General features: G+C 43.1%; 1 protein-coding gene across 1 annotated transcript in view; it reads right to left on the bottom strand.

The window, feature by feature from the left end:
• The window catches only part of acap3a (ArfGAP with coiled-coil, ankyrin repeat and PH domains 3a), a 75,624-nt gene that overhangs the window by 24,869 nt on the left and 25,821 nt on the right, over positions 1–24,934 (bottom strand). The window contains exons 2-9 of the mRNA XM_073470346.1: positions 18,112–18,169; positions 14,990–15,109; positions 14,274–14,327; positions 4,111–4,169; positions 3,604–3,787; positions 2,260–2,304; positions 2,031–2,126; positions 1,460–1,534 (exon numbers count right to left, since the gene is read on the bottom strand). Coding sequence (XP_073326447.1) covers positions 1,460–1,534; positions 2,031–2,126; positions 2,260–2,304; positions 3,604–3,787; positions 4,111–4,169; positions 14,274–14,327; positions 14,990–15,109; positions 18,112–18,169 — 691 coding nt within the window. The remainder of the gene's footprint in view (positions 1–1,459; positions 1,535–2,030; positions 2,127–2,259; positions 2,305–3,603; positions 3,788–4,110; positions 4,170–14,273; positions 14,328–14,989; positions 15,110–18,111; positions 18,170–24,934) is intronic.

The raw sequence follows: 24,934 nt of genomic DNA, 5'->3' as shown, positions 1-24,934 counted from the left end.
TTCCACCAGATTTAATGCTTAAATCAATGCCTGGACTTTGTTAGAGGGGATTAATCAAACACTTCCCAGCTGCCCAGGTCTAATCCCATCCCAGTCACAACAGATGCACTGGGCCAAGTGGCAGACTGGAATCCTGGAGGTGAGATGTGAGCACATTCACACCCGGTTTGATTCATAAGAGCAGCTCGGTGTCAACCTGCCAGAAACTAACAGACAAGAGGGAGATTCTTCAGGGTCGAAAACCCTCCGTCTATAACTTCAAACCATCCAGACTGTCTGAGTCCTTTCTATCACAGGGAAATATCAAAGACAAACACACTTGAAAGGGCTCTGGGATTCAGGGTAGTGTCAGGTGTGTGAGTGCAGCCAAAGTAAACAGGACCGTCTGATAGAGGAAGACAGTCTGCACACTGACAGAAACGTAGAAGAGGCTCCTCAGAAGCAGAAGTTGTGCTGAAAATGATCCAAAGACTCCAACGACAGAAACTTTTTTGCATCCAGTGTGCAGGCAGTTCTTCCTATGACATATCAGGGTTACTCCAATTTAAATGTAAACTTTTAAACACCACACAGAACAAAATTAAACACCTGTTTCAAGTCTGAAAGTATGATTAAAACCATTCGGGGCGATTTGGCCTCGAATTTATCTTTTTCTATAACATTTGATTCTGTAATTCCCAGTGAGATATAACAAGAAATCTGTATGATATTACATAAATTGATGCAACATGGATGAATTAACCAATGAAAAATATATTAATTTACTTTTTTGCTATTAAATCGACACTTAGCTTCCTCGCTGCTGTAGCTAGCAGCAGTACGACTGTTGCTGCAGCACAATCACACTTTTAGTTTGTCGGTGTAAAACATCTCTTTATGACTCGTCATCAAAAATAAAACATTTTATAGCAATCGTTACTGCCTACAGTGATTTTGTCAATTGAATTGTCAAAAAAACTAGAATTCAAAAACTAGATTCAACCTGTAGATACTTGTCTTGTCTCGGTAAATTAACTTTTAGTTGTTTTTTCCATTAATAAATGTAACAAATATCAAGAGTTATTGACGTTAGACAGGTAGGTAGATCATTTTAAGTGTATCCAAGACAATATGGTTGTTCTGCAGTGTTATTTTATTGTTTTATTGCTGTTGTTGTTGTTGTATATCCTTCCCGCTTAGCAAACTAGCTTGTTATTTATTTGTTATTTAACTTTTTCCATCATTTAATTGTTGTTTTTTTTGGCTGTAATTGGCTTTTATTGAACTATTTGCTTTACTGCCCGCTTGTTTCTTTATTGTTTTCTACTGTGGTTGTTACCGTATTTGCATCCTTCTCGATCAGATGCGGTAAAATGACTCAGTGCTCTGTCAGATTTTCCCAAGCTAAACAATGGTTGACGATGACATTTTTTACCACTTTTATTTGGTCAATCTAAGAAAAACAAATACAGGAACTCACCCTCTGCTGAATGGTTGCATGTTTATGCTCCATCTCCCTCTTCTCCATGGCTGAATCAATCACCAGCTGATCCAGCTGAAAGTCAACAAACAACAAAAATGTTCAGTGTTCTGAAAAAAGGTGCATCCCGTGTAACGTAAGATGCAGTATATAGTAGAGTAAAGGCACTGTCAGAGTGATTCACAGAGGCTGAGACTTGCAAACACAAACTAAGCCTCCAATGACATGTTGGGTCAGTGTTTCGTAATGAAGCATCGATTCCTGCAGCAGTCGACCTGCTGTGACAAACAGTTTAAACCACAGTAACACATGTGGGTAAAATAATGGTTTGAACTGTAATGAAGCTTTTTTATTGCGTGCAGAGAGGAAGCTTCTTCCTATTAGGTACAAAATCAAATCAGAAACACAACAAAGTATCAACCAGGAAGCAGAAATTCACATGATGCATTACGCAGCTGCCTCTTGTCAATAGTTCAACTGAGGATAAACCCAATCGAGACAGAGCGCCTGGGGGAAATGACGCCAGCTGATGGATCAACACGCCGAGCGGTGGCAAAGACGCTTCGCTCACCTCAGCAGCCAGTTTCTTCATGTACGGGTCGATCTCATCCAGCAGGTTGTAGCCTTGCTGGAACAGCGAGTACTGGGCGTGCATGAAGGACAGCATCTGGACGGGACAGGAGCATTTTGTTTTTTTAACATAATGAAGTGCTGTGACCGTGCAGATCTTTGTACGTGGAATATATTAGAAAGACGACAAAGAGGATGATGCATGTGTTTGTGTGTCTGCAGGCACTCACAGCATCGAGGATCTCAAACTTCTTCTTCGCCTGGAGGACGTTGATCTGCAGAGAACAAGACAGACGTGTGTTTCATTCATTCATTCATATTTGGTTTATTTTGCTCATGTCTGCGTCAGAGTCTGACACTCGTGATGCATTCAGGTGCATGACGTAAAATCTTAAATCTGCATCTCATCGTAGGGCGGAGTGCATGGGCGTCAAATGCAGCAATATAAAGTTTATATCAGTTTTTAAAGCCCTAAACGTGGAATTTATGCCAGTCTATGTAGTTGTATGTGTTTTGCTCTTTGAATTGGCTGTTTTTTCCACCCAAGCACTTGTTTTTGACTATTTGATATGCATAAAGTTACTGTAAAAAAGTAAATAAAGAACTATAATGAGTTTTTTCCCGTCTTACTCTCAAAAAGGGCTATTTGAGGTCACAAAATGACCAGACACTGAATATTTCCTTTAAAAAAAAACACATGTTAAGTGTTAAGTGTCACCTGCAGGCTTATTTTTGTATTAAAAAATGTAGGCAAGTAAAATAAATAATTCCGTGTGTTCAAACTCCTACAGATTAAAGCCAGAAGCACAAAAAAGCCCAACGTTTGAACTCCAAATGGTTCAACAACAGCTCTGAATTGACTGGGGTTGACTGGGTGAGACTGGGTCAGGCCTTTTTAGGACTATTTCACATTAATGTCCAGGAACAAGAAGAGGATTTCACCTACAGGCACTTGAGATAACTCCCTCTTGTGGACGATATTTATCTTTTTCTTACTGTAACACATAATAAACCACAGTCTTTCTCCTCATGGGTCAAAAACTTAACACGTTGCCATAAAAGAACAAACTCCCTGTGGCATTTCCCTGGATTGAAGCCTTTTACATTGTATATCGTAGCCGATGCAAACCTCAATGACATTTTGTGCTACGTTTAAGAGGTCACTTATACATGTAGCGCATCTCCCTCCAGCTTTTGACCTTCTCTGCCTTGAGACACTTTCAATTAAGACTCAAAAGGGTAAGATGTCTGAGAGCAGTGAAACAAGGCACCCGGCAGACAGAGGGAAGAATGGAAAAAGAGGGCACGGCCCATCACGGCGGTCACACTGAATCAGTCTCTTTGTGCCCGCGGGGCTGCGACGGGTAGGAGGGTTACAACTTGTGGGCAAAATAAACGCATGCTGCTTTACGAACAGAGACGGGAATGTGTCATACAGGAGGAAGGGGCGGACACTGACATCGCTGCAGGGTAAAAGAGCTGCGTCACGGTCATTCCCAAGAGATGAGTCTACTTGAACATCATCTAAATATTTTACAGTAATACTCATCCCTCCTCCTCCTCCTCACACTGACCTGTAGTACGTAGTCCAGGGCGAGGTGTCTGAAGCACTTGCGTGTGATGCTGAGCGTGCCGGCGGCTTCCTCCACCTCGTGAGGCTTGTTCCTCGGAGCCTGAGCGTTCTTCACCTGCGCTATTTCCATATCCTCGCGCACCCGATCGAAGTTCTTCTTGGTATCCTTGAACTTGCGAACATCCCTGACAGACACACAGACGAGATCAGTAAAGCAGCTTCACACTGGATCACAAACTCTGGATATTTAGAGCGACCGCGGGGGTCAGCGTGAGGTTACAGGTCACCTGCTTCAGCTGCATTGTTCATGATCTGTCTGTGACAACGTATTTGGGCTGCAGAAGCTTGTACTCTGTTTAATATTTAAAATGCCTAAAAAGGTTTTTGGGGGCAACAAGGGTACATCTATCTAGGCTTGAAGGTTATGGACTTGTTTCTACCTGCGTTGAATAATTTAAACATGTAAAGTTCTGCAGGGAAAACCTGACTGAGTGAGAGGTTTACTCACTCTTTCACAAAGTTGTGCAACTGCTGCTTCACAGACCGCTGAGCCTGATCGAACAGGATCTGAAACAGATGGACAGAAGACAGAGCATTACTCGATTATGTTTTTAAACTTTATACATCTGTGGAAAAGAATTACCAGCTGTGATTATTATGTTAGAAAGAAATGGTTATGCGGATGAACAAGTTCATCAAAACAAGAGCTGAAACGATCGGTCATTCAATCAGTTAGCCGACCAACAAAACAATTCTTGTAAACTGTTTTGATAAGAAATGTTCTGATACTTCCAGCTTCTGAGGATTGTGCTTTTCTGTATATCTTGTGATAGAAGAATACATCTGGTTGAGGTCAAAGGAGATATTTAACAGATAAAATAATCAGTAGATTAATCAAGAAATTAATTTTCAGACCAACCAATAATAAAAATATTGATATAAAATCTTTACATTTTGTTTACACATAGTAGATTGTATAAACTACATTTAACAGATGGCTGTAGTGACTAATCACCTATTAATTTAGGATTTTACATCGAAAAAACACATGATGAGATTAAAAAATACAACATATTCATGATTAACCCAGTGATTCCCAAACTTTTTATGACCCGTGACCCCTTAAAATAAAGTGTCTCGTCAGGGATCCTCATCATGTTTCAGATGTTAATGGATTATTTCCAACTTTAAATCAATCAGATGGTCTCTTTTAAATAAATGCACGATGAGGAAAAAAGGGTGAAAAGGTTTTTCATATTTCTTCTCCATTATCTTTGGAAGGGACTCCACTATCCTAGGAACCTTTTGTCTAAAATATTTCATTATAACAGTTAACATCAGCGGTATTTTGATCTTAATGTGTTGGTACTTCATCTTAAGTAAAAGATCTGACAGTAGGTCAAAACAACCCACTGGTTCTAGTTAATCTCTGGGTCAATTTAGACTTCTAGCATGGCAGTTTAAGATGTAGTTCCTTTTGATTTTTTGCTTATTAACCTTCAAACCACTACAGCACAAAATAGTAGAATAGAAAAATAATGCAAACTGTCTGCACAACCTCGTGCATTTAAGCTTTTCTCATTCAAAGACTTTTGGAGGGAAAGCAACGTACTTCTGTCAAACCACCGTCAATCTAACCAACAGAGGGCGACAGAGCACAGCGTTTTCACACGATTGCCTGCAGAGGATGCAAATCGGCCCTCGATGCCCGTTAGGATGAAAGGTGGAGGAGAGTCACTCCGGCTCAAACTACACCCGCTCTGACACAATAACACGCTGCCTTTGGTCAGGTATTTTACATTCAGGATCCTCTCCTCCTCCTCCTCCTCCTCCTCATCTTCACCCTCTCGGCACATCCTCTGTGATTCCTCCTGCTATGCTGCTGCTGCTGCTGCTGCTGCTGCTGCCGCTGCTAAATAGGTCACTCGGGCAGAGAGGGAGGGAGGAAGTACGAGGGAGGAGGAGAGGAGGCTTTTGGTACAATGTGACACTGCAGAGTCTGCATCCAAAACGCAGGGTGCAAACCCCACTCAGCGTCATGTGGCATCACCACAACTGAGCAGCTGGATCGGCTAAAGGGGTTTGAATCCTCATCCGGTCTGAATAATTGGATAAACAACTGTGTGTGGATTAGAAGATTTGAGTTTGCACGGCGCTATAAAAGTGGGCTTACGGGTGTTTTAAACTCAGGGATTACACAGGCGCTGATTATGAGTCAGACACTTCTGCATAGACGAACCCAGGGAGTGATTTGTGTGTTCTGCCATCTAGCGGCGCTGCTATTCCTACGGAGGCAACTGAGTGCCTGCTGCTACCTGCTGACAGGGTAGCTGGATTAAAAATGATAGACAGCGATTTTACATTTTAGACGTAGGGCACAACATAGAGAAAAAAACTTGACCATCTGCCACATTTCAAGTAATGAAGTACTGTGTGATATACCAATGTTTGAGCTAGCTAGCTAGTATAATCAATCAAGAGCTGCATTTAATTATTCAAGACCAGTTACATGAGGCAAAAAAATCAAAAAAATACGAATAAATGTTGTTGGTTAATTCATTAAGCGCCTGGCAAACTACAGGTCAGTCACAGAGGGTCAAAATTACAATAAAAACAATATTAATCAACCAATAATTATAATATTCTTGATCATTTTCTGACATTTTCGTGTGCATGCCCAGGGAATCTATGTAAAGCGTGTAGTCTCAGACAGTAAAGGTTTGTTTATGACTGTTGGAGCAGCTGAGAGCTGCACAGGTTTTTCCTGATTTTCTAGACATCGTTGTCAAAAGTAACGTCACATCGAAAGTAAAGGTAAAAGTAGAAAAGTGGAGGCCCCACCGCAGTAATGGCAACTTGTCCACATCCGCTGTTGGCAGCCAGTAACATGTTAAAAAATACATTTAAGTGACTTGGATCTGACTGGACTTCAAAATAAAAACATGGCAGAGATGGAAGCGGTCAGTTTCATTGTCTTCCCGGCACCACCTCTGAGAGAGACGTGTTTGTTTTGATGGCGGGTTAAGGCTTCATTTTTACTGCTCTATAAACCCACTGGGTCCAAATGAGTGTGAGAGTGAAAACAACGAAGCCGCCCTCCCGCCCTGTTTGTCGTTTCATGAAACCAGCAATGAGCCGGCGGCACACAAACAGGTGAGCCAAACCTCTGCAGACAAGATAATGAAGTGTTTATTAATGGCGTCCTGTCACGTTCAAAGGCCGCTGTCTGTGACTCGCCCGGGGGTTTGATTGAGCCCGTGTGGTCTGTTTTTTTTCCCGGCTGCAGTTTAACAAGCTTCTTCCAAAAGCACAAGTGAGAAGTGGAGTCTTGTGCTATCAAGAGCTCCTTCAAACATGCAAACAGAGGCAGCAGGGCAGCGGTGTGCTGCGGCCGTAAAACACTTGGGTGTAAGATGACGTCGGGCGGCGGCGTGCGGACAGGACTGAGGTGGCTCAATGTAAACCTGCAAACTTTAAATGCAGTCGAGTCAACAAGCGCAGGTCCATGTTGGTGCATGGTGGCAGGAGAGCTGCTGTGAGGCTTCCTGGCTCTGGGGGTAGTGCTGCCTGTAGTAGCATTCCTGAGCTGCTTTGTGGCAAGTTGACACCCTACTTTCCTTGTGCAGGGTGACACAGGTCGTCTGATGAGAACCAGCCCGACAGAAAGAGATTAGAAAAGAGAGATAAACAATATGTCTACAAGAGTATGTTTGAATTAGTGACACGTGAGGTCCAATAATGTGTGAGATATCTTAACAAATGTAAGATGCACTGCATTCAGATTCATGGTCCCCAGAGGTTTCTCCCTAATTTAGATGATCCCCCTAACTCGCCGTCTACAGTAGCACCATCAAACTCAGAAATGCACCAGCAAAGGCGGGAAAAAAGTAGTATTCTGAAACTTCCCATGTTTTGTACGGAGGGAAAATCATACATGTTTGTTCAGTGCATTTAGCATTGAATGCTAACTTGTTACAATAACTGTGGAACGGAGGTTAGCATGTTCTGAGCTCCCGTTAAGTGATGTTTCTCCAAGTGAAATGGAGCTCCAACATTGTTTAGATGAAGAGACGAAGGGAAAAGGAAGGAAAAATATATAAATCAAACCTCAACAGTGTTTTTTGGAAATCTAAACAGTTTTTGTGACAAACAACAAACACGGCCCTTCCTGTCTCTGCTAGCTACTTGCTATGACCCACAAGCTAACGATCAAGGCCAGTTTTGTATGATGTTAAATCAAATTCTGTTCAAATGTCTAATGTTTTACAACAGAATAGAGGTTTGGGATTTTATATTTTATTAAAATAAGACAAGACGCATACTTAAATGCTAAACATTAGCATGCTGGACCTGTGGGAATATAAGCTTTCAAATATGTTTATCCTGATCATTAGCATGCTACTGTGCTAACTGCAAGTGTCTTGTCATGCCAACGTTTGCCAGTTAGCATGCTAACGCTATGAGATGACTAAGCTCGTAGACTGTTAACATCATGAATGAGATCCTTCTTGTTTGGATTTGAAATCTTGTCAGCGATTAACGACTGTCATAACATTTTATTCTCACGTCTGACAGACAGATCAACACACACAACAGAGCCTGAACGTGGAACAAAGAAAACACTGTCAAACATGTTTTAAAGTAGGTAAGTGAGGAATATCTGGCACATCTTCCCGGACCTGATATCAGAGCCGAGGAATGAGACGCACACAATCACATTACAATGGACTACTGTAAGACTGAGAGTCGGCTCATTCACTCTCGTTCCACCAGCGTGTCGGGACACACAGGCTGATCTAATGAGGTCAGTCGAGCAATTATCTTTAGACCGAGGTGCTGATCCGAACACAAGAGCAAACACGCAGCGGAGGTAGGTCTGTCAGATCAGACAGAAAGAGTCAAAGTGTGACGGGAAAAACTGTTGGTTTAAGACCCGGTCCGTTTCATAGTGCTTTCCCGCCGTGACGTCAACCTTTCTGCTTGTGTAATGTTCAGATTTTCTGCATCCCGCATGCATGTTAATAGAAAAGATGTCAAAATTTTAAATATTACTCATTATAATGTAGTCCAGTGAAACACCACCTTTAAATATAACCTCAAGAATAAGAATCAGAATAAAAACACCTCATGTAACCACCTTAGTCGGACAAGAACCTAGCCCTACCCGGCCCGATCAGAAGGAATTTTCAATCGGGTTTAATCGGGTGGTGTAAAGATTTTTAAAATACGTTTAACAGCAAAATATAAGTGCATGAGAGCCACTTTCCTGGATGGACAGAAACAAAAACATCTGGTCTGATACAATCCTTCCCCCGGACATGATGTGGGTCCATTCTGAAAACTGTTTTAACAGACAGGTCCACTTCTTCTTCTTCTACTTCAACATTCCCGGAGAATTAGATCACTTTGCGCACGTCAAAAAAATTATACTTTTATGTAGTGTCACGTAGTCGGCCGACTGATTTTCGTTTTGAAATGAGACTTCCTTACAAGTTCTGGGTCACAACAGAAGATTTCCACGTACGTACTTTAAGTACGTCAAAGTAATAAGTCATTTTTTTCGTTTTCCGATTATAATTATAATTAAAATAAAGAACGGAAGAAAGATCGTTTTTGGTTTTTTCTATTTCTAAATGGTAGAAGCTCGTTTCCTGATTTTGGTTTTCTCTTTTCAAAATGAAAACCCGTTGGCCGCCAAGTACACGGACCCAATGCAAACAGTTGAGTTTGAATCTCTAATCAGAATGATTTAAATCAAATTAAAGCAACATTGCTCATGTAACTGCAGCTAAGGTCAACAAAAACTGAACATAGATATAACATATAAAAACTCTGTATATGTGAACCAATAGAGTGGCTTCTGATTGAAAGAGTTAAAGGTCGTGTTGCATGTTTTGCCTCTTTATTGATCAGCTGTGAGGTGAAACTCCTTAAAGGCCTTCATCATTAATCATATTATCCAGAGGACGGGTGCTGCTGTCAGTATGAAGTATTTTAAGGAACACTAGAACAACAAAGTCTTAAGCGGGCACAAATAAGAGTGTTAATTAAGCATCAGTCTCTCCGTCAGACCACTGCGCTCGCTTTGAAGACACATCTTCACCGTCTGAACAAAGGATGCACTTACAGTCTGCAGGGAACGATAAGGATTGTAGCAGCAGACAGAAACGGCTTCCTGCTGCACGTCTTGCTTTGTTTTCCAGTTTCCAAATATAACTGAGAGACACCAGCGTTGGCATCCCGCATGGGAATACACTCACTCAGCCTCCTGCATGAACATCTACTCCATTCAAACGAGAGTTAAATCAGGAAAATCAAAACCGTCTGAATGTAAATATATGCGACTATAAGCTATAAGTCTTCAAGACTCGGCAGCTCGGATGTTCATCTCTGTGTCGGCCTCTCCTCATTTCTAATGGATGCTCAGAGAGTCAAACACAAGTCAATAATTTATTGAGTGTTCATATGGAGTTTCACGCTTGAATTAAAGAGAGACTGTTTAAAAAAAAATAAAAATGGTGGCCTGATTCTGTTTGATGCTTTCCGCCGCCCGTCGGCAAAAGAAAAAATCTGTTGTGAAATCTTCAGGAAGGGAGAAGTAGAAGTAGAAGCAGCTACACTTGGCCTGCGTTAGACTTTCATGCAAACAGAGCCTGTTTGTTCTGTTGTGCCGTACTAGACGGGCAAGAGAGCCAAGATATCAGGAAATGGAGGGAAGCAAAAGGGCCCAGACTCTTTTCATACTCGGGTCTTGCTCGTCTGGGTTCTCGTCCACGTATACGCTCGAACGTATGCAACGTTTGTAGTTTATTTCAAAGGCATCCGAGCGTGGCCGCAACAAGGGCAGTTGGCACTCAGCGGTTCCCATTTGTGCGACGCCTTTTCATATTCTCGCAGTGGCAGCACGCGGAGGGACGTCCGTCACAAGACGCAGATACGACCATCGTCATTTCTTATTCATTGGAGCACTGCTGGAGTCCCTCGGCTGCGGTGGCGTCACACACTTAAATGCACACGGTGTCTTTCCTGGTTAAAATCCAGACGTGTAAAAAGATGTCAACAGAAGAATGTGACAGCTTCAGCTTGAATATCAGCGGCACGCCTCGCTGCGTTTAGGTCACATCGTTGCAAATGTTTATCATCCGGTGAAATCTTTCATCTCTGGGGGAATCCCTCTTATCGCTTCGGTCTCACACTACTCACACACCCACCACCGCCGCCGCCTTGTTCTGCTTTTACATCAAAGTACAAAGAAAACCTTTGAGAGCCAATCATATTAATGTCCAGTCAGACTCTTGGCTCTAATGGACTGGAGGGAGGAAGAAGGAGGGGGGGGGAACAGGAGGCTGAAAACCCAGCTGAGCTTACAGTGGAGGAGGCCAGCTGGTCCCAGGCCAGACCGCGCTCTCTTATGGTCTCTAAAGTGTGACACATTGAACCCAACAAACAGGGAATCTGTCAGTCTGACAGAAACACTGACAGACCGACTGGGAATGGGAAAGCATTGGAAACAGAAAGAAGCATGCGATTCCTAAAAACTGCCAGAGGTTTAATACGAAATCATTTAACAAAGGGAGCGGCAAGACAAAAGGAACGCCTCGCTATACGATGCTTTTAAATAAAACATCACAATCTACAGCCAAAACCTCCGAGGGTAAAATATGAACAACACAGTCTGCACAAAGCAGATATTTTGTAACACCATAATTACCGTCAAAAGTAACGTGCTTCACTGCGGCTGTGGCTAACACGTCCTCATAGAACTTAAGTTACATGCAGTAACCAACATAAACATTTTTTCATCCGCTCACATTATTCCAGGAAGTGAAGAGCCAGTGAACAAACATTATTTTTAATGGAAATGTCCCCGCAACGACTGGAAAAGTCAAGGCTATGTGCGCGCCAACGATTTCTCAACAAGGGACGCGCTTTAAAACTCAAGCTCACGAACGGACTGTCAGCAAGTTCAGACTTGGATCCTGCGAGTGTGGCCTTTTTTTGTAGCTCACTGGAGCAATGTTTGGAGTATTTAGTGTTATGAGACAGTCAAGAAGAAACTGTGTGAACTCCAGCATCGTTTGAACATCGTCATTGAGTTCGAAAGAGAGACTGAAGTAAAAGATATTTAAAAAAAAAGGAACCACTGCAACATTGTGTCTGCACATGTGCAACTCTCAACAGAGATGAGAAAGAAGCGAGATGGCTCACTCCGTAGCTATTTCCATCACCAGCTCCAGAAAAAAAAACAATGTGTCTAATTCAGAAATGGCTGTTTTTTATGAGAATCTCTACACAGGTGTACAGAGGACCGTATTCAGCAACCATCGCTCCTGTGATCCAGCGGCACGTTGTGTTAGCTAAACGTTTTTGCTGTATGATCTGTTGCTTTTCACCGTTTCATGACGTCAAACATGAAACACCAGAAAAAACAGAAAGCCAAACTTGTCCAACTATTTTAAACGGGCTTATTCACATTTAAAAAACCTGCAAATATATTTAAATATATATATAATTATTACGTATTTAGGACATGGGCTCCTTCTCTGTCACTGTCAACAACTCAATCAGTTTGTCGTCGTTCCTGTTAGCATGCTCTGCAACATTTAACCTTTGACATTCAGCGGGTCATTGGCAGCCTTCCTATTGTCCTGTAATCTACACTCCTGCTTGTCTGTCAACCCTTTTTCTCTTCTGGCACAGTTTTCCTCTAATCGCTGTGATTACGACCTTTAACTCGTCGCTCCATCGGCTCATCCAGCTCTCCGGGTCGACCCCTCACACACATATATGTCAGCCTCGAGGACACTACTGTACGTCTACATGCTATTGACAGTCACGCACATACATGCACACACGCCTGGCCATATGTAGCACATGAAGCGACATGTCAAGGTTACACAGGGTTACTACCCTCCAATAGCTGAAGCTAAATCCACGCCTGGCTGAGCGACCCGCTCCATTAACCCTCCATTTGTAAAACTGACCTCTCTCTCTCTCTCTCTCTCTAGCAGTAGACTGGTAAGGGGTGGAGGGAGTGGCTGATTTGCGATGACACGTCTTTGAAAGGAATGTGATCCACACACACACACACACACACACACACACACACACATTCTCCCAGACTTTACAGCATCGTCCAGCACGCAACGAGCTCAAGCTAACGGACTTCAAAGGGGGCTCAGAGGGGCAGGATGGGGGGCAGGGTGTCCAAACGAGTCAGCAGTAAAGCAGAAGCTCTGTTTAAAGAAGTCGGGGGGGGGGGGGAAGATGCAGATCCATGAGAGTACAGTCACAAAGCTGGGGAATATATTACGTCAGTGTTATTGTTATTCAAGGTTGTGACTCTCAGGAATGTTATCAGGGGAGCCTTTGCTGAAATACCTGTGGATTACTGGCTGGAAAAACAGAAAAATTCCACAAATGGCCTTTATTGTTCCCGTGTGTATTAAAGCACCACGTTATTAAGAGTTCACATCTCACAACAGTGCGTTAAAAACAGCATGATGAGGAGGAAGACAACGGTTTCGTCTTCTCTCACAGGCTGCACCACTTTTTAAACTTGTTGTGCTATTGAAGCTTCAAAGGATAAAAATAAAAATGTAGTCATTATCTTCTCACTCTCACTTTTCATCAGCTTGAGTAGATACTGACTGAATTTTCATTTAGCTCACATGCTGTATGTTACGCAGGCTCGATATGCACGTATCCATTTGTGCAGTTTGCATGAATAAACTTTAAAACAATAAGCACCGAGCCGGTCAGATTATTGCTGTGGTTGGACGGTTGGTCGGCTCCACCAAGAAGAGAAAACAGCTTTTATGCAGTAGAATGATCTGATAGATAATTAATGTATTACAGTGTTTTCAAAAGACCACAAGCCAAAATTAAACTTTCCGCGTCCACGAGTTTGGGAAGATGACGTATATTTCCTCATCAGAGGGTTTACGCGCCGACTCTGTGTGACTACAAGGCTACAAGGTCTCCAAAATAGTGCGAAGATGTGTGCATCTCTAACAATTCAGGTTTAAAACGATATAAAAGACAATCAAATGTGCAACAGTTTGTGGAGGGGGATTGCTCACAGTTTGGGAACAGAAGAAAGAAAGTAGAGAGTAGTCACGGGGAACACATCTTCCTATAGATGCCGATCTACTGCGCGTGTGAGGATCTTTGGAAAGCGGACTCCAGAAAGCAGCACAAACAGAACCACTACATGTCTGTGGTGTCCACCGTCACCACTGAAATGTGACCACATCGAACCCAGTGAGAATGTAACTGTGACAAAAACAGGGCGCTTATTCTGACATGTGAAACTTTCATCAGATTAAAGGTTCAGTGACGCAGGTCTGAAGGAGCTTTGGAAAGACAGCGTCAGTGTCTCTCTTGCCCTCTGTGGTTTGAGATGTGACCACCGCTCTGACTGACAGCTACAGTACTGACGGTTACGCAGCAGCAGACAGATTTAATGATGTGTGAAAGAAGAAATCCACATGGAATCGGGTCGAGCACGGCTCGGCTTGACCCTCAGTATTGTTCTGAAGGGAATACAGGACCCTCGTGAGGCCTTAAATGCCAAGATGGGATGATATCATGGTGCTGCTCCGTCTCAATCTACTGTATGTGGAGCATATGTGGACAGAGTGGAGGAGGAGGAGCGCAGGCCCGGCTTACCATGTGGTAGTTGATGATTTCCTGGAGGCTTTCACCGCACTTTTCCAGGCACTCCTGCAAAGAAAAAGTTATATTATGAAAATAATTCTTTAACGAGACAAAGAAATATTCCGAGAACTGCCGCTGTGTTTGTATTCGAGGGTTAAAAAAAGGAGCAATAAAAGCTGTCACAAACTGAAACCAAAATTTATTTGAATTCTAAATTGAGGAAAATGAAAAGATCCGCAAAATGCTAAAATTAAGTCAAAGCTGGTTAATGTCACCGAGGTGCACTGAGGATTTTTTCCCTTGAACCTTGTACGGGAAAAAGGAACTGTAATTGCAGGGCTGATTCACTTCTTTTTTTTTTCTTTTACAATGGAAACTACAAATATGAACACGACTTTAATAAGAAACTCACAATTAGTCATACAGTCGAGGCCAAGAAGGCTTTTAATAGTACTTAATGTCAACAGCGAGACGCTGGTGCCGCTGCGAGCCGAGCCAGAAGTGAGTTTCCAGATCCTCGCTTACTAATCTGTTAGTAATCAGGTTTACTCACACACAGAAACACACACACACATGCAGAGCTGTAAGGCTAAAACACACAAAGAGGTGGAAAGTCCCGATCCCAGGAGACATAAATTCCTATCTGCTAAAAAAATGAATACATTAAAACCACAATAAAAGGCTACAATGGTGAAAACAGAGGCTGTGTTTCTTCATCAGAACCTCACCGAGATCATCTCGTCCTTCTTGCACTGCTGAGACAGATCCCGGATGCCGTTGACGAAGAGCTTGTTGGCGCTGACGTACGCCTTCCCTGCCTCAATCATCCCGCTGCATAGCTTCACCAGCTGTGGAGCGAAAGAGAAGTTTGGAGGGGATAAACGAAGGCATCACATTCACCACGCACCCGTCATTTTAATGTTGGCACGGCCGTAGTTACCGTAAAGGACGCTGAGGACACGTCTTCTGTTTACATTTTATAATTGGAAACAAACTACAAGAGCTTTTACTTTTTATTTTTATGTTTCTGAGTTTAATCAGAGGTGATATATGACCTACATTTGAGATATTTTTAGGCCCAAACCATGTAAATAAAGGGAATTGTCTTTGAAATAGCATTTAAAACTTTATGTAAAGAGAAAATATTGACAAAAAAATATATTTTAATAGTTAAACACGTACATAAAATGTGGAAAAATTGATCTGGAATCTGGAATCATAACTCACTAAAATCAATCTGTGCTGCAATGCATGGTGGGTAATTATAAGGAATATCACAGTAAGCTGCTGTGAATTTGAATTAAAGGAGCACTCCGTATAAAAAATGGTACTTTACAAGGAAATACTGTAATAAGGGAACAGCACCATACAGTAATGTTACCATGCTAAAAGGCTAACAACATGCTAACGGGCTAACAGGCCTACGAGTGGTCCAACAAGGTCCACAAGCTGACAGGCTAACATGCTAACAAGCGATATGGTTGGGTTAACATGGAAACACAGTGCATTACTGTAATATTACTGTAAATGTGTAGATCTACAGTAACTATACATTAAAATACTGTATTTTCACAATATATGCTGTGATTTTCACTGATAATACTGTTAAGTAAATACGGTATAGTACCGTAAATCACTGCCATTATCAGCCAATAATTTACTGCTCGTATTGTCTCTTTGTATGTGAACCAGAGGCTCCACGTGACCTCGTGGCTCACCGAGACACAATCAATCCTCGATGGTTCAACACCACTGAGATCAAAACCTGTAAGCACATTCCCACACATGGACCACAGTCAGTGTCGCACAGCTGGGTGTTTGTTGTCTAGTTATCATCTGCGGTAACATACAGTAGTGTTGCTTGCTCAGATGGGGTCCATGTGTCATCGGCATGCGACCCGAAACACACAGAGCCTTAATGTAATCCAGCACCAGAGAGTCGTGAACAAACACTGAATCCACTACGATGTACATGTCAGCAAAATGTTCGATATTTGCCACGAAGCCTGTTGAGCTTCTTCTGTCGTGACAGGAAAATTAAGCACTTCTTATTTTTCGGTCTGTGTTCTGACGCCAGCTTTTTGGTTTTTCAGCACTTCACTTCCACTTCCTCCCAGCTGCTGACCAGACATTAAACTGAGGAGCTTTTTTCCATTATGTTTAAAGGAGCAGTTCGACATTTTCGGAAAACGTTCTGAAGTTAGAAGAGAAGGGAAAACAGGTTTGACTTTAAGAATCGAGGTCTATCGAACAAAGTAGAAGTTACTGTAATAGGGGAGAGTGGGTCAAATGAAGAGATGGTCTGTGATGATCCCTCTCTGCCTGCTAAAGGAAAAACTTGTGTCTCATACTTTGAGTTTTTCTGCAAAAACGTATTTTTGAGGTATGAAAGTCATTATTTTTTCTCATATTGTCTTAAACTTTAATGTCTTTCAAATCAAATCTGCCGAGTTTTGATGACTGATCAGTTGTCTGACGTGTGATGCTGAAACTTTAAACTTTAAACTTATACTGGGATAAATTGAAATGGTTATACATCTGGTATAGAGCCTGAAAAAAGAAGTAAATAATCAAAGAAACAAATGACATTAAAAATGTTTATTTAGGTTGAATCGGGCTCGTCTTCCTCTGCCGCCATCCTTTCCTCAGCTGCCCTCGAGTGTACCGGAGAAAGGAATTATTATTAGCTAACAGAGCGTTGGCAATCAAGATGAGAAAATCAACCGAAACATGGATCACTGAATAGTTCCTTTACTGGATTTCGCTCTTTTCGAGATCTAATGTTAAACTGTAACTGGATTAAATTAGAATTACTCATGCGCAGGATGAAAAAAAAAAAAAGTATTAATCGATCCCAGAACTGCAGATGTTTCAAATCCAAATGTGAGTAAGTGAGTAGAGGAAAGTACGAGTCCAAGATTTTCACTTTCACAGACTTTCACAGGAACTGGAAGACGATAGTTTGATTATGGAATAAGAAATATTCCAGTTTCCAGCAGTGATGGCAGGAAAAAGGAGAACTGACTAATCCTGGCTCGCACATATACAGTACATACCGTGATTCAACGTCAAAAGGAGCAGATGGACCGGTGACACGAGTGTTACGGGGGGAAAAGCATCTGGCTGCCTCATTACAAGGAAACTGGATGCTTTGAAAGCCGCTGTGATGCAGTCTAATGTTTTCAGTGAGTCCTGGCAGTGATGCCACGTCACGTTTCACTGAACCTGAACTGAACTGTTGAGTGACATTAGCGGAGGCTAGCGATGTTAGCCCTGCAGGGTATTATAATGCTGTAAGTGAGCAGCTGTATAAAAGAGCAAAGCTGTGTGTAATGTCAGCTGCAACACAAAGGATGCTAAAAGACATCACCCAGCCTGGACGCAGTCTGTTCACCCTGCCGCCATCTGGCAAGAGATACAGAAGTATCTGCTGTCGTACCACCAGACTACAGAGCTGCTCCGACACTTTCAAGCATGTTGCACACCTGGCCACACCTCAGTCGGTGATGTCATAGCAGGCTTTCTGCCTTCAGGTGTGCTTCAAAGCAGACACGGCAGGCACAGAGCTGTAGCTGATAGGCATGGTTTCCTGGCCTGATCTCAACTGACTTGTAAAGCAAGAACACAGACGTGAACCAACAGTGTCAGCTGGCGTGACTGAAGATATTAAGATGCCTTTTAATGTAGGATATCAGTGATTGGAGAGTAGTGAGAAGAGCGACATGCTTGAAAGTCCAAACCCACAGAGGAGCAGTGTACTATTCATTTCCTGCCTCTGAAATCAGCCAAACAGGACCAGATGGACCGACGGATAAAGTGCATCTGCAGATAATAGTATCAAACGTCTTACCTTATCTAGTTTCGCCTCGATCTCCACGACCTCCGTCTCCACCTCATCGATATTCGCCCTGAAAAACAGAAAAGCGAGGAGAAGCTGTGAGCGCACGTGTTGTGATGCAGAAAACTCCATCAAGGTCATTTATCAGGGTTGCAAAACAGCCGTTTGTACAATCTGCTTGTGATTTCCCACGCTCTCTCAGAAAAGCACGAGGACTCCCCCATAAATCTGTGAGTGACAGATGGGAGCTTTGCCGAAGCCAGAAACCGAGAGACGTGTCTGAGCAGCGACGGGCGAGACTTTTGGGTGCGAGACGCCGTCCTGGGAGCGGTCCAGCTCTGTCAAAACAAAGTGACAGACAAGGTCTCTGCACAAGTGAGGGGAACATGACGGCCTGGCTCAACACAAAACCCCCAATCCAACCTCCCCACTGTCAACAACACCACCACCACTAATGCCACACCCAGCTGCACCGCTGTGAGGTGTGATTTACACCCGGAGGCTCACAGCTGCATGATGTAACCTCTGAATACACCAACTCCCCCCCGAGCTTCTCACATGGGTATTATAAAGAGATCTATATTCACCACCTTGATATGTTCGTATCTATCTGCTGCTCATCCTGCCGTTATCTGACCTTGTGGTTTCACTGGAGTGTGAATATGATCTCTTCGTATAATCACAGCTGTGCATCCTTCAACCTGTCTTCCCGGTTATAGACACACATGAGCGTTATGGCTCGAGGGATGGAAACATCAGTCAGTGAACCGCTCTGATTCAAAACAACATTCAGGGTCCCCAGAGGATCTACCCTGAAGACTTTGATTATCCAGTTTCTCAGTTTTCAATGTTTGCCTTTTATTTTGTTTGGGTCGGTTTAGTCTTGAAAAATAGATGATTAATGATTCCTTTCATCAGAGTGTTTATTGACAAAAGCACTTCTGAAGTCAAGTGCTTACTTGACTTATCAGCCGTCTGGATGATTATCAGATACCAAATTCAGCATTATCGGATAGCTGCTGATAAAATAAATGTGCTGCTTCTGCTCTGATGCAGCCGCCTCTCTCTGTCTGTAGTCACCACTCGTGGTACGTGTCCACAGGGGCTTCCCAGCTTTGTACGTTTGGCCCTAAAAGGCTACACCATGCGTCAACCATGCAAAAACATACCGCCTGCATCTGATTGGACGGACGTTGCTGGAGTGCTGCTGCTCTGGGATTTAAAACCGGACCAACATGGCAGCTCGTTTGGAAACTTTTGCTTATATTACAAAAATAACTAAGATGTTTAAGGACGTTTTAAGCCATGCAGCTGCAGAATATTTCTTCATTTGAATTAGATTAGATTTTATAGTGTTTTCAGGAGATTCAAGAGGCGGCGCATCGCACTGGACGCCCCTGATTTGCATTAAGTAGCCAGATTTCAACGAATGAAAAGTGGGAAACAGGACGTCCTGTTTCTCCAAACGCCACGGTCCGCTACCAGAATGCACGGCATGGCTTCCTACAGATCCTGCAGACATGTACAGTACCTCCAATGTTTAGCCTACACCGCTATCTGATCGGTTACACGTCGCGAGTTATAGCCTATCAACACTGAAGGCGACTGTGCAGCAGAGCTCCAGTAAAAAGTACATATTTACTTCCAAAATGTGGTGGAGTGGAAGTATAAAGAAGAAAATACTTCCATTATTTTTATAGTTGTATCTACAGTATATTGGCAAATGCTGCCTATGAAGTCACTGAATTAAAAGCTCATTTTGATGGATTACCAATAATCTATATCAGTATCAGACCCTCCTTCATACTGGCTGCTCTTGTCTTGCTTTCTCTGACACACTCGAGACCAGTTTTCTATTTGGTATCAAGTGTAACGAATCACAGCTGCACACACACACAGCAGCTCCGTGATGAGAGCGTCTGTGGCACATATCGGCCAAGGCTGGGCGGGATATAAAACTTGTATCTCTATCTCATCTTTTTCCCTCCCCAGCCGTGGGTGGATTAGCCTGCCTGGCCGGAGCTGCAGAGAGCTCAGGGGACGAAGGATGGCACGTGCTCTCATCATCCTCCTCCTCCTCCTCCTCTTCATCTCCACCCCCACGGCTTTTTACTCTCACCACCTCCTTTTATAAGGATCTGAGGGCGTGCAGGGGGGGTTGGAAATACTCCGGAGAGAGGAAATATCTGTCAAAAGCTCGGACTCATGCAGAATGGAAACACACATTACCTAAATAATCAATTCCATATTATCCCACATGTGGTCGTGTGTTATTGTAACCTCAGCTGATCTCCAGCTGAACGGCCTCCAGCCAACCACACCCAGGGATAATCTCGCTGTGAGCAAAGCTGTTTTCATTGCTGATGTCATTTTTCAAAACTGCCCTTTTTTTTTTCTTTCTGTGATAACGCAGAGCTTAGCAGGCTCTCGCTTTCCAGGAGGCTCGTTGCTCCTCACGCCTTTCAGCAGCAGCCAGACTGATCTTAAAATGTTATTTTGGTATTTTACTTCTTTAATGTCTACAGATACACAACACAGTTAATACATGACCTATTTAAACTAGCAATTAGCAAACTACGGTGGAGTTAAAAGGTGTCATATAGAGTTCATCGATAATATGATGCATGTTCAACACAGCACAACCTGTTCTACTAGTGGGTGAGGCGCCTCAAGCAGCCACAGGGTGTGTTGCCATTTTCTAACTCAAGGAACCAACCCTTTAGCTGGATCAGCACCAAAAGTGAATGGGGTCTATTCTGGGCTGAGACCCATCCTCCATCCAAGTTTCATGGAGATCCGTTCAGTAGTTTTTGTGTAATCTTGATCACAAACCAACAAACCAACAATTGGACATGGGCAAAAACATAAACTCCTTGGTGGCGGTAAAATACTGTGGAAGAAACCTTTCTTTTTCATTTAATCCCTTACATGTTTGGTGTTTCCTTGGTTGCTCTTTTAAATTTTTTTAGATAGCATAGCTCATGAATGCTACGGGTTTCTACGGCTTCAACTTTTTAGTTGAGTGGTTCCCAACCTGGAGGAAACCTGGAGACCTCCTGCTTAGTCACAAGACTCATATGAGGGGTCAACAGATGGTTAACAAGACAGTGAAGAAGAACATAAAACATCATTACGATCAAAAGTTTTCTTCATTGTTTCTGGCCTTTCTTCACTTTTTGTTTTTTCCTTGTAAAACACTGAAGATTTTGCCTCTTATGGACTCATTATGGAAACATTTTGGTTAAACTGCTCACAGTTTATAGACAAACCTGCTACGAGGGGTCACCAGGAAGCATCGCCTGGTGATAAAGGCCACAGGCCAAGGACACGATGGCGTACATTTATAATTAAATCTCGCCAAAGGCATGGAATTATGTGGAAATGAAAAAGGCTGACTGACGAAGCAACTTAATGCCAACGCAAAACCATTAAACCTTCGATACGTTAGTCTAAAAAAGGTCACAGTGGGGGACGAGTTTCAGCTCCAGATGCTCCAGATGCAGCTGAACCAGTGAGGCTCAACACAGCGACAGCCCAGCTAGCTGCTCCAGATGTGCGGCCTCTGTCTTGAGGGACAGCTGCTGCCGCTGAAACCCCTGAAGGCTGTAACCCCCCACCCTCCCACCGCACATGCCTCCCATAATGGATGCACACAGCGCTCCCGGGCCTGTAGCCACGGCAACCCATCTCCTAAAGTGGGCCGCAGAGGTCCCCGATGAGCTCGTGAGTTGACCCTTATTCACACCACGGGGGGAGCGGAGAAGCTAAGTAGATAATAACAGGACTCACAACACGGCTCCTGTGACAGGAGATGACCATTAAAACCTCGTCGGGAGTCTATTAAACACGCATCCAGTCACCGACTGACTCGATGAGACTTGTTGAGGCGGACTGAAGTTACTCTGTTAGCTCTGTCAGCTCTGTTAGCGTAGCAGCGTTGAGTCTGGGATCATTTATGTGTTAAAAACATAATAAACACAGAGATTGTGCTGAGTAAGCTGCAGCGCCGGTGGGTTTCTGGCTGGTGACATGCTGACGGGGCGTCCAGGAGAGCGGAGGTGCTGTTTACTGGCCCAAAGTGGCAGAACACCTCTGTTTCTCTTTAATTCAGGAGCCACCGCAAGTCTGCACAGATTCAAATGATGCCATGTTGAAGACTTTGGAGACGTTGCAGTTCATCATCTCAAAGGACAGTTTTTTTAAAACCGTCCTCTTGTGTCATGTTTTGCTTTTTCATTTCCTCCCTTTGTCCTTTTCCTGCCTTTTCCTCCTCTTCACCTGTGTTTCATTTGTTAATTAGTCGTCACTATTTAAGCCCGTGTTTTCCAGTTGTTCTTCGTCATGCCTCTCCTCTTCCTGTTCCTCTTCCTGTCTGTATTCCTGCGTAATCCTGTTTCACATCTTCCCAGCTCTTCATTGTTTTGTATCTTGCATTTTGCATTTTGTATTGTTTGAGTTTGGACTTTGGGGACTCTCTCAGCTCGCTTTCTGTTTCTACCTGAACAGCAACATGTTAAAAATGTTATATAAACGATTACAGATGCATGCTTGTGTTTATAACATCTTACTGTTTTCTTTAACTACTTTAGACACTGATGAGATGATTTATATGTAGCAATGCATCATATTTTCTGTTTTGTGTGTAATATCATAAAGTAAAGTAAAGTTACTGTAGAGTAACCTGTAGCAAAAGCTGTCAAATAAATGTAGTGGATTAAAAAAGTACATTTATTTTTTAGTATCAAGTATAAAGTAGCATGAAATAAAAAAAACTCAAGTGACTGTGGAGCTCTACACTCAAGTAAAGTACTTCAAATTTGTACTTGTACTTTATAAAGAGTGGCTCGGCTGCTGCGTGTGAACCAGATGGCTGCAGGAGATGCAGCTGAGGCACCTGCGCCCCCAAAGGGTTGTGTTTTGGGAGGGTGAATCACGGCAGAGCAGCCTGGTGGTCGAGCAGGTGGGATGCTGAGGAGACAGCCAACACTGGGTCCAGGTAGTGACCCCTAAAATACAGCCGTCCCCCCCCCGCCCGCAACCAAACCGCCAGCTGGGGCACACCGACTGAAGCTACAGACGGCGGCCCCGCTGGGGAGAGCGAATTAGCCGGTGAGCGATGCAGCGGTGTCGCCTCTCTGCCAGCATACAAATGAGAACAGCTGTAGAGCAGCAAGCTTCAAGTGATCCTCAGCAATCATCAGACTGTTTGACATCAGTCTCTGCAGTATCTTTAATCTCTTTCATCGCTCCTTTTGAATCATAGCTTTAAAAACCCACCACACGAGGTTTCATCAGTGTGGAGGAGGAAGCAGACAGGAGGCGGGGGCGGCCCCTGTCTGTCTGAGGGCCCCCATTGTGACAAAGCCACTTCCTGTCTGGAGAAAATGGCAGCGTTTTGTTAGAATATTGATCGCTTTAGTGTCCTAATTGAGGCTGGATTGCAGGGTTGAATGGCTGATCGGGGGGTGGGATCCCTGAGAGTATTCCCCTTCAGCTGGGGTTATTCTTAGCTGTGTGGCTCCTAATGCCCCCTGCCCTGCACAGCTCTCCCATCCCCCTCCTCTTCCTCCTCCTCCTCCTCCTCCTCCTCCTCCCAGACCATTTCATGAACTATGCAGGGTCACAGAGGCACCCCTGGCTATGCAATGCCAAGCACTTCAAAACAACCCTACCCAGTACATTTTCAAAAGCACTAGCCGGTCACTGAAAGATATCTAAGCTCCTCACAACACTTCTGGCTAAAACCCCCTCCAGATCCTCCAAATGCTGAGTAGATGTGCATAGTGAGAGCGATACTCGACAGTAAAAGAGTTTGGACTTTAAACTTTGCAAAACCAAACAACAGCAACACAAAAAAGTGCAAGGAATTGATTAAATAGTGCGATTAGCTGCAATCTTTAGCATATTCAGGTAACTAGCTTACTTTCAACAGTGGTAATGTTACGCCCAAGGCCATAGTGCACATGATTAACTAGCTACGTTAGTTTGTGCGGTTAAAAGAAAAGTGTTCAAAGATTAGCACTTCACCACACCAGTCTTGGATGCTATATGAGAGTTTAAGCTAACGTTAGCAGCTCTATCCTGCTCTTTATTGAATTTGGAGGAGCCGATGTTACCAAACATTATTACAATTTCCAAACAAAATGGTTGGTCTTCACCCGCCCTTTGCTCTGACGATAAATCGAAAAATCTAGCCTACTGTTTGAAAATATGAACATGTAGGCTAAGCTAAGCTAAGCAGGCAAGTTTAACAGTCTGATTTCACACTTTCCATATCGTTCATAAGCCTTAATAGCCACTCCACAACAAAACAAGAAAAAATATGTTTTTTTTACATGGATCATTAGCTTAGCTTGTAAGAAAGTTGATTTTTGCCAAGAAACTGTTAGCTTTAGCCTCTGTCTTTTAGCATCGATATCATGTTTGTAGCCATCAAGTGCAGACAGTATTCATGGTGTGTTTTACAGGATTCTCGTTTTAATACAAGTCAGCTGGAAACACTCAAAAGTCAGCTATTTTCAAGTAACTCATGGTGCTAATGTTAGCTTAATTTGCTAGCTAGTCGTAGCTGCTCCAATCTGCTTAGCGACAGTCGTCATTTCAGCTGCCAAAATTAGGGGTTGCTAATAAAAGACCACTTCTTTCAAGAACTACTACGAATTATTGCTCACCTATAACTAGCTTGCTAATTAAGCTAAGGTTTGCTAAAATACCTTGTTTTCGCTGATAAAATCTGCTTGCGACTGTCATTTCAGCCGCAATCGAGGACCACTTCTTTAAAAATGTACTGCAAATTTCAAGTGTTAAATACGCCACTGTTACTTTAAAGTACATG

The sequence above is a fragment of the Pagrus major genome, chromosome 7, assembly GCF_040436345.1.
Source record: "Pagrus major chromosome 7, Pma_NU_1.0".
In the NCBI taxonomy this organism is placed as follows: Eukaryota; Metazoa; Chordata; class Actinopteri; order Spariformes; family Sparidae; genus Pagrus; species Pagrus major.
Note: the sequence above shows the minus strand (reverse complement) of the source record. Positions and strands in the feature narration are given on the sequence as shown.